Source organism: Carettochelys insculpta, chromosome 20, assembly GCF_033958435.1.
Source record: "Carettochelys insculpta isolate YL-2023 chromosome 20, ASM3395843v1, whole genome shotgun sequence".
NCBI classification, from domain to species: Eukaryota; Metazoa; Chordata; order Testudines; family Carettochelyidae; genus Carettochelys; species Carettochelys insculpta.
In genome coordinates, this window is record NC_134156.1 from 7,771,539 (window position 1) to 7,786,620 (window position 15,082).

At 45.7% G+C, this 15,082-nt stretch overlaps 1 protein-coding gene across 3 annotated transcripts in view; it reads left to right on the forward strand.

Moving 5' to 3' along the window:
• The window catches only part of ACOX1 (acyl-CoA oxidase 1), a 33,423-nt gene that overhangs the window by 16,587 nt on the left and 1,754 nt on the right, over positions 1-15,082 (forward strand). For 2 of the 3 annotated variants that reach the window (XM_075014901.1, XM_075014900.1), the window contains exons 5-13: positions 399-518; positions 2,905-3,020; positions 4,737-4,906; positions 5,783-5,945; positions 6,894-7,084; positions 7,361-7,540; positions 9,383-9,488; positions 9,609-9,752; positions 14,223-14,429. In XM_075014901.1, the coding sequence (XP_074871002.1) occupies positions 399-518; positions 2,905-3,020; positions 4,737-4,906; positions 5,783-5,945; positions 6,894-7,084; positions 7,361-7,540; positions 9,383-9,488; positions 9,609-9,752; positions 14,223-14,429 (1,397 nt within the window). The remainder of the gene's footprint in view (positions 1-398; positions 519-2,904; positions 3,021-4,736; positions 4,907-5,782; positions 5,946-6,893; positions 7,085-7,360; positions 7,541-9,382; positions 9,489-9,608; positions 9,753-14,222; positions 14,430-15,082) is intronic. The other variant, XM_075014902.1, reaches the window with a different exon arrangement.

The following is a 15,082-nucleotide window of genomic DNA, read 5'->3' on the forward strand; positions in this document are numbered from 1 at the left end:
ATCAAAGTTCACCTATAATTTTGGCTTACCAGATTTCTTTGGGCACTTTTTAAGAGTTGTTATGCAGCAGGAGTTTAGTATGACTTCAGTCTGAAGTCTTATCCCAGGTGTATTTGAAGCCTTCTTCATTTCTGACTTAGGCAGAGCCCCTTGTGACATCAGTAGGAGCCTTACCAAGGAACTGTGTAGTCCTGAGTATGATACTTGAAACAGTCATGAACCTTCTGCACACACAACTTCAGTGACTTCAGTGAGAGTTCAGTTTGTGAGCCAGCTATAGGATCAGGCTGTTATTTAACACTGAAGAACAAATACATAGAGATGATCAAATCTCAGTTGGTGTTTCATTGGGAAGACTATTTGCATATATTATTATTTTTTTTTCTCTGCTCTTACAGTTGGAAAGACCTCAAACCATGCCATAGTTCTGGCTCAGCTCTACACCCAGGGTCAGTGCAAAGGGCTGCATGCCTTCATTGTACCCATACGGCAGCTGGGCACCCATGAGCCCTTGCCAGGTAAAAGTTTAGATTGGATTTAGCATTGTCAGGAAACAAACAGGTGGTAAATTGTCAGGCCATATAGCTTTGCAAGTATTGTTATCATACATGGCTTATTTTTCAGACTGAACTCAGAAAATAATTCAATGAAGAACTATAACACTTCAGCACAAGTGCGTGAATCGGTGTTGTGTTGCTTGAGAAGCCTGAGGGCTCCAGCCTTATGATATAAATTGACATGGCCAATCTAGTTGTTTAGCAGTAACCCAAAGTGGAGATTAATTTGGGATGTGAACTTGTTATTGTATTCCCAAACTGGGAGCATTGTGGAGGCAGGATGAGCCTCTCCTCAAGAGGAAGAATGCTTTGCATCGTTCTCTAGGCGAAAGTGGCACTGACAAATTTTGTAAGTCCCTGTAATATAGAACTGAATATAGAATATGAAGTGTGACAGTGCATTTCATTTTATTTAGGGAAATTTATTTACAAATATGCAGAACTGGAAGATGCTTCAGGCAAAATACTACTTTTAAAGTATTACTTGAAAAGTTAGAATACACACATTTATCAGCTCATGTCTGTGTGCATGTATTATTTTGGTATTTGAAGTTAGAAATGTGAAGTATTAAGCTGTGTTACTGATTTAGACGTGCTCCAGGAGGGCCATTAAGGGTATTTCACAAGCTTGGTGGCTCATGGACAAGGACAGTGGTCTGCCAATGTTTCCACCCCCTGTATGGACCAGTCCGTAGGAGGGATGAAAGTCCCTGCAAGAACGTGGGTTTAGGTTACATGATAGGGTGTCCCTCATCAATTAAGTATTTCTCCACATGGAGGGAAGGCAGAGGCTTGCGAGCCAACTAAGTCTTCCTGCCTTCTGGACAAGCTGTCTGAACGGGGAGTCCCTAGAGGTGGGTTCCAGCCATCAGGACTCCCTGCTTGCCACTCAAGGCGCTGCTGGAAACATCTATGACTGAACAGGGGGAAGGATCAGGCCCAGACCAGCTGGCTGGCCAGTCTGTGGAAAGAAGCTTATCAAAGAAGCTTAGCTGGTGTATTTTGTTTTATTTTGCTTAGTAACTTACTTTGTTCTGCTTGCTATTACGTATGACCACTTATGTCCTATTTTTACACTCGATAAAATCACTTTTGTTTGTTAATAAAGGCAGTGTAAATAATTGTTACCGGCCAGGGAGGGGGTGCAAGCAGCTGTGCATATCTCTCTCTACGTGAGAGAGTGAATGTGAGCTTATCCTGTATATTACTTTGTGCAGAGTAAGAAGGGTTTATCTGGAGTTCAGGTCCCATTTGGAATACACATCTCCCTTTAACTGAGTCTTCCCAGTGCTGGGCTGATCTCAGTGTCTGTATTACTCTGCACGGGCTCTTTTATCTCTGTGGAAGTGCTGGGAGGCCTGGCTCAGCAAGACAGAGTAAAGGGGACAGCCAGGGAGGGTGTCTTGGTGGTAATTCATCACATCAGGTGACAGTCACAGGGGGCTCACAGCTTGCCTTGATCCAGACCTTGAGGCTCCGGGCTTCCTTCCCTAGCATCTGGCTCTCGGCTGGATCTGACCCACAGGCTGTGCCTGGTGGGAGCAGGAAGCGGCTCTACCGCCATCTGCTGCCCCTCTGCCGTAGCAGCTGCTGCTCCTCCACCTCTTCCCCACCTGGGGGACCAGCAGCATGGCACTTCCTGGATGCTGTCCCTCTCCACCCCCTACTCCAGGCTGCTCCGATTGTCTGGAATTCTGGCCAATCTGAGTGATGGGGTGCAGTGCCTGGGAGCTGGAAGAAAAGCCTTTCCAGGGCACTTTCTTGCTGCTTCTCCAGCTGGAGGTGGGGGTGCAGCAGCACATGGAGGTGAATGCCCCCCCATTGCACAGGCCACTCTTGTCCCCTTCTTCTGCCCAGAACCCACAACTTCAGCCCTGCTCCTATACCCCCTCCTGCCCAGACTCCTCACCCCAGCCTATTCCAGAACCCCCAGTCACTGCTGCCCCCAGCCCACTAACGCACCCTCCCTCTCACTCAGACCACCCACCCTTAGCCTGTTCCTGCACTTGCCCTCCCATCCAGACCCCAAACAACCACTCCAGTCTGCTCCTGTAACCTCCCTCCTGCCCAGACCCCACACCTGCTCCCCAACAGCCCCCTGCTACACCTGGAGCCCATGTGGCCCCAATTGATTTTTTTTTTTCTTCTGTGGGTCAGTGGTCCTTGATCTGGTGAAGGTTCCCTACACCTGCAGTAAGAGGACAGGATAATTGTACGTCTGGTTATCCGCTACCAGGCTAATAGAATGCCAAGAGCTCCCGGAAGTCTAGAGTGTCTGCTCATTGAAGGGTAAGGCGTTTCCTCTCTGGTTAATTCTGACTGTTTCCTGTTGTTTGGTCCATGGCAGGTATTACTGTGGGTGACATTGGACCAAAGTTTGGTTATGATGAAATGGATAATGGCTTCTTAAAAATGGACAACTTTCGCATTCCTCGGGAGAACATGCTGATGAAGTATGCCCAGGTGAGGCAGGGGTGAGTGCTGCAGCACTTGTGTAGTGAGACAGCACAGCATTTTCAAAATACTTTTTCTTTTCCCCCTCTGGGTTACAGCCACCCCCAGTTCCAGGGGCTCTCTGTGGGATCGTCTTCATTCTTCACACTGAAAACGCTACATCACACGTCTGTGCTGTCTAAAAGCAGACTGGGGTCCCTTAGCAGCCTGTCAAACTCAACCCTTAATTTGCCATAGGGGCTGCTATGGAGCTGTGTGTGGAAGAAATTAAAACATTAAATAGGCCTGCAGTGTCCAGTATGCTGCTTGCTTGCCACATGTGGCGAACGGGAAACAGCAGTGTAATGAAATGGAGCGCCCTCCGCCCGCTCCATGCACCTGCCCTGCCGCTTGGTGGGCCAAGCTTGTGGTAGCAGCGGTAAAGGTGGCTCTGAGCCACAGGCTCCTGCCGCCCTGGTGGCTCGCTCGCACGCGTGGCGGCAGCTCTAGTCACGGCGTGGCGCTGGTGAGTAGTATCTGGGAAAGGGAGTGGGGGTGTGGTGTGCTGTGATGATTTTCAAATTCGTTTTGGACACCACTGAGCGAGGCTCTCCACAGGCCTTCTAGCCCTCTGTTATAAAGCCAGGAGCAAGAAGGATTTGTTTCTGAATCTCCGGCACATCCTCCAGCTCTGACTAAATGGATCTTATTACTAACGGGTAAAGGACAGTTGGTCCCTGTGCAACCCTCTGTGTTTCAGATAACAACCCCTACCCTTCACTTCACATCTTATGGTTCCAGAGAGCAAGTTCAATATGGTTCATGTCTATAGTTGCTCTTAATGGCAAAGCCCTCTGTGAACTGCACACGGTCACTTTGTACACCAGGAGTGGACGTGGCAGCTGTTTGGCAAATACGCCACCACCACATGATAAGCTGGGCGAGGAAGCTTGAGGAAGAATACTGCATCCATCAGAAACTGCAGCAGGAATTTAGAGACAGAACAGAATTACTCAAATTGACATCTTAACCAGCCATTGGCATTTATAGCTCTACCCGAAGAAGGAGTGCCATGGCTGCAGTGAAATGCAATCTTCATTGGCCATTTTAGGCCTCATCCAAAAGGCAACACCTTTAGCAAGCACCCTGGGACTGTAACTAATTACTGACTCAGGGAAGAGTGCCATCCATTGAACTGTTCCCACTTCCTGAAGCATCCTGGGCTGATCTTTGAGTGTCTTATGCAAGTACTGCTTAGTACTAGATGACCTCTTAAGTCACATTTAATATGTCTCAGGGGACATAGTGTAATCACAATCCAAACTGCTATAGCTGAAGACAATAGAATTATTGCCTGCGTAGACCTCTCTAGAACTGTAACACTGCTCTTCATGATGCACTGTGACTGAGAAAAATGTAAGACCATTTAGAACAGTAGACCTGACTTTTCCCAGAACGTCGGTTGGTTTGCCTTTTTCTTCAATATGAAAGGAGTTTGAGATAAATGTCAAACTCTGTGTGCAGCCTTCATCCTTTTGCTTGCAGCGCTGACAGTAAGAGCTACTTCTAAAACTCTTCAGTGAGGTAGGGGGAATTAAACATGGTGGTTTTTTGACAGAGGCTTGTGAAGTATAGATGCCAGTTGGTATGTGTGCTCACATGCATTCTGTTCCACAGCAAAGTGGCAACTCCTGCTGGAATATGCAGCAGGAGACCTTTATTGTCAATTTTCTGTCTTTCTGGTAGGTTGAACCAGATGGTACATATGTGAAACCACTCAGTGACAAGCTGACCTACGGGACCATGGTGTTCATCCGATCCTTTATTGTGGGAGATTCTGCTCGCTCACTGTGCAAGGCTTGTACCATTGCGATCCGCTACAGCTCAGTGAGGCACCAGTCTGAGCTAAAGCCAGGGTAAGCATGGGGCAGCAGTGATATGAAGGGCTTGCTTGTGTCGAGAAGTGAAAAACCAAAGAATAAGTGGATGATGGACAAAAGGCAAGTGTTTTGGCGGGGGGAGAGGAGAGCTTGGGAGGCAGGGTGTCCCAGGGCCGCCTCTGCCTCAGTGGCTGCCAGATATAGGGAACCGGGGCATTCTGGGCCTTCTCCACCTTGGCAGCCCTCCAAGAAGGTGGAATTGATACGTTCCAGGCAAGTAGCCAGGGAAGTGTCACTTAGATTTTCACTGGAAAAAACTTCAGCCAGCTCTGCTCCCAGCCCTGCAGTCACCTCTTTCAGCTGCCAGCGCTCCGACTTTTATTCCCTCGAGTATCCTGACCTGTGCCTGAATCCATGTCCCCACTTGTGGAAGCTTACCTACCAGATAATCCTTTTATCCCCTAGGGATACTGTTTGGCTTCCAAACCTTTGTAATTTCTATTTTGTCCTCTGCCTTCGGTACATTAGTGAAACCCTATCCTAAACCTTCCCACTGGACATAATAGCTTTACTAACAAATTCCTTTGGACTTGTCTATAATCACCATGCATTATTTTGCACCCTAGAGGTGTAAATTCTAGTGCTTGTTCGCATGTTTCTCACTTAATGATATGTGTAAGCCCTATTGATGTGCACTAAAATTGACCCAAGGTATGTTAGTGAAATAGGACTATATGAACACATGCTTGGGCACTTTTAGTGCATGCCGGTAAGGTCCATGCGATTGTGACATCCTAGTGTAACACACTCATGATGAACTCAAGCACCATGTAGGCAAGTTCTTACTGCTGTATAGGATGTCTGCAGAAAGTTGGCCACAGTCACAATAATGTCTGTCATGTTTTGATTCAGGGAGCCAGAGCCCCAGATCTTGGACTATCAAACCCAACAATACAAACTCTTTCCTCTCCTGGCAACTGCATATGCCTTTCACTTTGTTGGAGCCTACATGAAAAAAACCTACCACCGCATCACTGGTGACATCAATCAGGGGGACCTGAGCGAGCTGCCAGAGGTAATTATCCCATCTGAAAACAAGAGGGTGGTCCTGTTACTTGATGTAAAAGCTTACTGTGGCATGTGAGCTAACGGGCCCTCGTACACTTGGGCAAGCAACAGAGGCTTGAGATTTCAAATCCACAGGTTCTGGATTCAATCCCTGCTGTTGACTCATCCAGAGGCATTATTATATTTGGATCTGTATAGTGCACTAGTCATTTAAAAACTGTGAGAGTTATCGTAACTCACCCAAGATTACGCAGAATGTGGTTGAGGAGCTGAGAATGAAACCCAGGAGTCTTGACATCAAATCCTCTGTTGTAGCTGCTGGGCCATGCTTGCAATAAACCAGGACAGAACTGCTGTTAGTTAAAGATGGTGGCAGAACTAAGAACTTCATGGGAGTGAGGTTGCAAGGGGTAATAAGTTCCAGATTAACAGACAGTGGATGGCTGAAGGAATGAGGTGAAATAACAAAATGGACTGGAAAGCAGTCTTTGTCCTGTAGACTAGACGTAGCATTGGAGTATATGCTGTAGAAAATAGCATGGTGTAGGTAAAGAGAAGTGGGCTGAATGACCAGAGCAGTGTGGTCTAGCAGTAACTTGTAATATTGTACTTCAGGTCAACAAAAGGTAAAGATTGAATAACACGGATGAGTGGATCTGATGAAGTGGGTCTGTCCCATGAAAGCTCGTCACCGAATAAATTGTTTCGTTAGTCTTTCAAGTGCTACATTTCTGCTACTTTGTTTTGTCGGAGTACAGACTAACACGGCCACCTCTCTGTTACTATTCATGGAGTCGTAGCGAGCGTTGATTGTACAGTTCATTCTGTTGGCAGCTGCTGAAGCCCACCTTGCTCATAAGCTAATAATGGAAATATAAATGGGATGGCATCTGTGGTAAAGCAGCAACCTCCTGCAATAGACTTGACAGCTACTACTTCTGCTTTGCCTCCTTAGCTCCACGCATTGTCTGCAGGGCTAAAAGCATTCACGACATGGACCGCCAACGCTGGTATTGAAGAATGTCGAATGGCATGTGGCGGACATGGGTACTCCTGCTGCAGTGGTCTTCCTGATATCTACGTCACTTTCACCCCGTCCTGCACCTACGAGGGAGAAAACACTGTCATGATGTTGCAGACTGCTAGGTAAGGTGCTTTATTTCAAGAGATTCCCCTTCTTGTTGTTAGCAGTCCATGTGCCCAGAGAGGTGGTCAGGGAGGCGCACAGATCTCCTGTCTACTGCAGCCTTCCTTCTCTTGGATCGATAGATTTTTGTACCCTTCTCTGGCTTTTACTAAACTGCAAATGCATGTAACTCCTGTGTATTTGGCTAATAGCTGTAAAGGCTACATCTGAGAGTTTATCTACCTTCTCTGTATCCGAATGAATGGTGCAATGCAATCTATTTTTTTTAAATTCAGGTTCCTGGTCAAAAGTTACACCCAGGTTAATTCAGGTCAGCTGGTTAGTGGGATGGTGTCCTACCTTAACGACCTCTCAAGGCAACACATCCAGCCGCAGCAGGTGGCTGCTAGGCATACAGCCATGCTCATCAGTGATCCAGCGAGCTTGGTGGAGGTATATAAACTGCGGGCATCAAGGTGAGTTCAGACTTAATGCCTAGAACGATGCATTAATGAAATGCTGTAGAATTTGTATGTAGATGAGAAATGTGATAGAGCTGAGCTGCTAATGCAGCAGTATACAGTGTATGGTCCACAGGCTGCCTCTGTCCAAAGGAACCATGTCTCAGTCTTCAAGAAGTGATGCTTTCTGCTAGGTGTACCCAATCTCACATACTTAAGAGTTTCAGGAAACACTTGATCATCTAAATTCACTACAACCTACTCACTTCAGCTCTCTGCAGCTGCTTTGACAGGTTTTGGTGTAAATTCAAACTTGTAGATGCCAAAATTAAACTATAGTTATTTTCCAGAAGAGATTAGAATAAATGGTGACTTCAAACCTTGTTGGGAGGAGACCCAACCCTAATATAAAGCTTTTTTCAGCACGTACACAGGTAGGGGCACACATTGCTGCAGACAGGCTAAAGTCAGCTTTGTGTGATTGGACTGCCCCACCACTCATGTGCACGCCCCTTTTGGGAGACAAACCCGAAATAATGGCGTCTTGTGTGGCATAGAAAGACCTGCACAGGGCAAGCTCATGAAAATTCTTCGCCTCCCTCAATGTAGGGAGCTATATACACAGCTTCTTGCTCCTTGTCCCCACAGGATGTGAACTGTGCAAACTGAGTTATATTATAAAAAAAAATAATTTTATTAACTACAAAGGTAAATTTTAAGCAGTTATAAGAGAGAGCAATCAGACCAAAGCAGATTCTGTTAGTAAGTACACAAAAACCACAAACTAAGCTTAACACACTAGGTAGGTAAGGTATAAATGAGTAGATTCTCACCCAGAGTGATAAGTGTCAAATTCATAAGGCACAAGTTGCCTTGGCTTTCCCAGGTTCTCTTACACAAGCTAAAATCCTTCTAGCCTGGGATCAACACTTCCCACAGTTGAGTCTTTGTTCCTCAGATGTTTCTAGGTGTGTTGCTGTAGGGACAGTGAGGTCCCCTCTTTACGTCTGCTTCCCACTTGCTGGAAAGCTCTTTTGCTGTGACCTGAGTCCCATGTTCACTACTGTCTTTGAGATGTTTCTGTTGCCCACAGTTCCTGGGGTAGTCCTTGTGCTCATGTGCATTTCCTCAGTAACCCATTAACACGGTTTGGCCTTTTTACTATTGTACCTGTGGGTGTTGTGGACCTCACAACATCTCATGGAGCATGGGGGTCACCTGGCTCTGTACCCCATCCACAGTCAAATGCGACTCTCATTCAGCAGGTAGAACAGAGTGTTTATTATTTGACAGGGACGCAGCATGCGTAGTTCAGGGCTGTCAGCGCAGAAACCAGAAGCAGTCAGTACAGTCAAGACGACTCCCTTTCCAACTTCCCAGTTCTATTTCAGACCGGCCAAGCTGCTCCTTCCTCTTTTGTCTTGTCTCCCAAGGAACAAAGGTCTTACCCGATGGTGAACATTACCACAATGCACTGATGCTGTGCCTAGGGAAACTTGGGCAAATCCCACCTAGCCAGGGGAGTAAAATCCTCACCCCCAGCTTTGTCTCACGCATATAAAGCCAAACTTAATAACATCAAACACAACACTAACAACATAATCCAGTGAGAGGTTAATGTTTAGTAGATCAAGACTTCAGAATGAAAGCTCACAAGACATACTTTGCACTAATTACATGACCGTGGTTAATATTGGGGTGTCACAGTGCGAATTGAGCTCTTTAGTGCTAAATGCATCAGCAAAAACATGAGCCAGTTTCTGTGAATTTGCTGTAGTTGATCTGGTTGGTATGCTGCCACTTTGCAGATTCTGTGTCTCTCTTTACCCACACTCTCCCCACGTCTCTGTGAAACAGGCTTGTTGAAGCTGCAGCGAAGAACTTCCAAGCTGAGCTGAACCACAGGAAGAGCCAGGAGGATGCCTGGAACCGAACTTCTGTTGACCTGGTCCGAGCCTCTGAGGTTAGTAATGTCCCTAAATAAGCCTATTTTAGAAGTATCTCAACCCTCCATTTTCCTGGCTTCTGGTTCTGACCTTGAATTCCCAACTGGGTTTGTTTGTTTTTTGTTCTGTTTTTGCAGGCGCACTGTCACTATGTGGTGGTGAAGCTCTTCACGGCACAGCTCTCAGAAATTAGTGATGCAGCTGTCAATGCTGTGGTGAGCAACCTGTGTCTCCTGTATGCGCTCTATGGAATCAGCAAGCATGCAGGGGATTTCCTGCAGGTCAGTACCACACTTCAGTCCAAGGTCCAGATCTCAAGGGCCGCAATGTGCTGGTCTGGAGTTAATGTGAAATGGAAGACAACAGCAGTTGCCTGGAGTGTTCACGTTTCTGAGCTCCATGGATGAACCTGGCACAAGGCACAGCTGTTTCAGATGGGGCTCTGGAATTAGCTTGTGGTAGAAGATTCATCTCTTTAGACCAAATTCTTGGTTTTGGTTCATTGACAGATAGGTTGCATGTTATCAAGGCCAGAAGAATGGTCACAGTGGGTCAGACCAAAGGTCCAGCTAGCCCAGTACTCCATCTTCTGACCGTGGCCAATGCCAGAGGAATGAACAGCACAGATCAGACCCTCCATCAATATTGTATGGCTTTCCCAGGCCCCTGTTAACTCTGACATGTCCCAACACTCCCCCACACTGTTACAGAGAAGGGCCCAAGCACCTCTGGCACACACTAGCCAGCTGGATGCTTGGGCTGGAGGCCCTGGCTCTAACTACCCGATGCTTTTGTCTACTTGTCATGCTACAGGGAGGTAGGAAAGGCTGGCCCACACATAGGGTGGGCTTCTGGCTTACTAACTAACTCGTTAACTAACTGGGAGTGGCCAGTGCAGCAAATAGCTCTAAGCTTGCCATTAATAAAAATGATAGCATGGATAATCTGAATAAGGAGCAAATGAGTGACTTTTAGGTCTGTCTTAAGGGCACAGGCTACATCAGTCCTCACCAGCATTAAATTTATCCCAGTGTTAAACAGTAACTTTAGCATGAAATCTCTTAAAAGTGGGTGTTTATAAGTGTAGGTTAAACCTCTGTAGTCCAGCACCCTCGGGATCTGACTGGTTCTGAATGAGAGAATTTGACAGACCACAGGAGATCAGTGTTGTCTAGCAGCATTACCAGCACTCGCACTGCTTACTGGACTTCTAAAAGACTTTGAGGGGTAAATTACAGCTACAAAACAGCACAGAACACTGACAGCCAGGACTGGTGGCTCTAAACAAACTTTATGGGACCACAGGAAACTGGGCCACACCCATGGTAAGTGGTCATCCAGCTAAGTAAAATCATGCCAGATTGCAGATGATGTCAGATGCGAGTTTGCCAGACTAGAGAGGTTCAACCTGCATCCTGTTGCGCCATGCTTTTTATTTGACAATTTATCCTTGAGGCCAGTATGTTCAGTACGTTCTTGAAATCTTTGCGTAGTCTTTATCCATATTCCTGGGGTTCCCAGTGAATCAGAAGGCAGGGGCACCATGCATGTAACCAGCTTCCTTTGCATCCATCCCCAGATCCTAGCACTGCGCACACACAGAATGCCTGTCCTTCCTACCCAGGGCTAACCATCTCCCTCCCATTTCCAAGCCTGACTCTTCTGGAGAGCCACAATCTGAGTGTGTGACCTCAGGCAGCAGCTCCACACCAGCCAGGCAATCTGCATCCACACAGATACACCTGACTTGCTTTTGGATTCAGAGCTACCAGCAACTCAGAGACTGTCTTAAAAGGAGCAGAATTAATTTTAAGTGTTCTATTTGCATTTCCTTTTCAAGTCCTGCTCCCATAACGCACAACAAGATTCCAATCAGATAGCATGTTTTGTTTGCATTTCTTTTACTCCTTCTACAATATACATTGCATGTTACAGGAAAACGCAGTGTCCTTCCATAGCTCAATATTACATGAGCCATATTAATTTTTTACTCAAGATGTAAATGTTTTTTATGCCCACAGAGTTTCCATGTACTCATATCAAAGTAACAGTCTGAACACTCGGAAGAACCACCTTAAGGCTCAGTGTCCCTAATGTTGCATGGTTTCTTAATTCTTTTACTACAACCTTATCTGCTATTTTAAGCACAAAACTGTGATTCCAGACTCTCTCTCCCCCTTCTCTTGGTTCTGGCTGCCCCTTGCAACAGCCCACAGCTTGATCACTGAGACAGCTTAAATGTTAAATACCAAAAGTCAAGCAACTCTAGTTACCTGTGTCTGGCAAAAAGTGTCAGTTTTACAACTTTAAATACAGTTTCCTGGCCTGCACAGGGTGAAGGCATCTGTGCTTCACGTTTTCTGTGGCTCACCAAGCGCTGGAGGACTGGCTGGCTGGCCCGAGAGGCAACATGGCCATAGAATCCTAACCCTAAGCAAAACCAATTAATTTTAAGCCTACAAAACAATTTCACATAGTTACAAAACAAGATTGTTGGTTAGGTTCTAAAACGGTTATGTATTTACACAATGCATATATAATACACCCCCCGCCCCGCCCCGGCTATATACAGACATTCCTTTGCCTAGATTATGTACAGACATTCCTTTGGAAAAGGGCCCATTTTCCTTCAGAATGGCTACAAAGGAACAAAGAATTCTTTGCCTGTAACCCTTTCCCCTTTTACATTTTCACAATGTTCAACTGCTCAGTTCTGTACAAGCTCTCCAGAGTTAACTTCATGCTTTTTCCTTACATGGCTTGCTCGTCTTCCAAAATGACACTATCAATAGCTCACACTATCGCCATTCCAAATTACCACCATTCACAGGAATCTGAAGGTCCCCTGCTCGTATTTACTGCAGCCCTTACCCCTGCCACTATGCCTTTCCCCAAGCTTCCAACCTCTTTTCCAAACTGACTCTGCCTGCTTGTTTGGGCCTGATGGTAGAATCACAGAATCATAGAATTCCAGGGCTGGAGGGGACCCCAGGAGGTCATCTACTCCAGAGCAGGACCAATCCCAACTAAATCATCCCAGCCATGACTATGTCAGGCCAGGACTTAAAAACCTCTAGGGATGGAGACTCCACCATCTCTCTCAGTAACACATTCCAGTGCTTCACCACCCTCCTGGTGAAATAGTTCTTCCTAATATCCAACCTATACCTCCCCCTCTGTAACTTCAGACCGTTGCTCCTTGTTCTGCCATCAGTCACCATTGATATTCCTGATCCCAGCTTTCCTTGCTGAATCTTTCTTTTCCAATCAACTACCAATTTAGTTTTGCTCTAAGAATAAAGAGGGACAGGAGGGATAGGGAGAGGAAAGAGTCGGGGCAAGAAGCTTGCTTTAAGGCATCTACTTGACCCTCCAGGTTTGAGACAATCAAAATCATCCATGCAGTTTTACTTTTAAGGTTAGTAACTTCGTCACACAAGGCAGACAGACCCTCACACACAGCCTGTGCCACCAGCACAGCCTTCTTTTTACTTCCCTGGGAAACCTTGGATGTCAGGGAGGAGTCCACCCACTCCTGGAGGAACCCAAATAACCCCCCACATTTCCCCACTTATTTTTTAGTAAAATCTCTAACCATAATGAAGGGTCCACATGACTTACTCATCTCATCCATCGAGATGTGTTGACCAGGCGCAACTGTTCCTTGGAGTCCTGTTTGTAAATGCCAGATGTTAGAGAGGAGAAGAGGAAACTAAAAGAGGAGTGATAGATGAACTGCTTTATTGCCAATGCTCATTCCACCTCAGACCTCCAACACACCATTCTGAGAGAGCAAAGATATGGCACGAGTTACTCTTCTATCCATTTTAGTGTGTAAATGTACATGTCCATAAAACCCTTGGTTAGTAATGTTAACTCCCATACCATGAATATTAATAACCCGTGATTAATATTATTTTACCCACCTCTGTTCACAGGATTTTCAGTTAGATCAGCACTTTTCTGCATTACATAGTTCCCAAAACAGCAGGTTACAGAGAGTACAGAGGGTGTGACCCTGAAAGTATTCTTGCAGCGCCAGTGGGAACTGAACAAGAATATACAAAGAGATACTATTCACAAAAGATGCATTCAAGTTACAGCCTTGGTGAAACTGTATGCTTATCGATCATTGCAGGCCTTAAGCAAGGAGGAAAAACCCATGTCTGTAGATCAATAAGGAGAAAACAGTGGAGGGTCTGATGAGCAGGCTATCATGTGGCTTTCCCCAACCCCAGTTAACTCTTACATACCCCAACAAAGCAGGTTTTGAAGACCAAATGCTTCTTTCGCCTAGACCTGTTTCCTGTCAGAGTAGCCAAGTGGTCCAATCAGGTCTCTTAACTCCTATGGTGCTGACACATAATTGTACAAGCAGTGGGGTTTTTATTTTAAGTTCATACTGACAAGTATGAGCTGTCATTGCCGCCTCTTCCATTTACCAAACAGCTGTGAAAATAGGAAGGATTTAATATAACATGAGAACTTCTTATTTTGGGAGGGTTAAAATAGTGGCACTTCAATTCTTTGGAGTCCCCTGACAATGATGAAATTGGCTAAAGGGATGGCCATCTTCCTCCAATGTGGAAGACCAATGCAATTATTTAGCATTTTACTATTCCTGGTATTTTGATGCACTGGCCTTCCCTGTAGGGGGAGAGGTGACCTGTAGTCTAGACTCCCACATAGAAGCGTAAGAGTTTGTGCCTGTAATTAGATTGTTTTGATAAATCTCTTGGCTTTTATCCCAGGCGGGCATTTTGACAGACACCCAGGTTACTCAGGTGTACCAGCGTGTGAAGGAGCTCCTGGTTGCAATCCGTCCAAATGCGGTAGCTCTAGTTGATGCCTTTGATTTTCATGATAATCATCTTGGATCTGTGCTTGGCCGATATGATGGCAACATCTATGAAAATATGTTTGAATGGGCAAAGAAATCCCCACTGAACAAAACAGAGGTAAGGCGGAAACCCTTGATTCTCTCCCTCTTTGCTCCTACTCTACCTGTCATGGAGCCAAATGATTCAACCTAAAGCAATTGCAGCTACAAAAGACCAGGTGGAAGATTCTGCAAAAGCAAATGCCTTTATAAAGTGTGGCTATTTTTAATGAAGAAAGAAACTGACTTCTGGCCTCTAGGCTTTTGAGAATATCTGCTGTATTTCTGAATCAATTTGCAGCTGCTGTAGACAAGAAACAGAGACCTGTATGGTTCTGGACCATCTTGAAAAACAAGATAGAATACAATATACTGTCACTGTCACTTGCCTTGGTTAGGTCCCTGGTAGATTAGGTATCTCGAATCTGAGATTTCTTTGTAAACCCTGGTAGGAATCCCAGGAGGGTCAATTAGCCCTTTGTTCTTCATGATCACCAGGGAGCTGTGCAGTTCACTGTGGGGAGTTAATGTTCTTTAAACAGACTTTAAAGATTTCGTGGCCCTTCTTGTAAGAATAACTGGGGGAGGCAGTTTGTTCCTGTATTCTGGAAAGATTTCCCCTGTTTGACTGCTACCCTCGTACTGCCGAAGTGGCAATTTTGCTAGTTCTCTATTTGTATAGCTACCCTGCAGATCAAAAGCGCGTGCGTGTGTGTGTGTGTGTTAAAAATA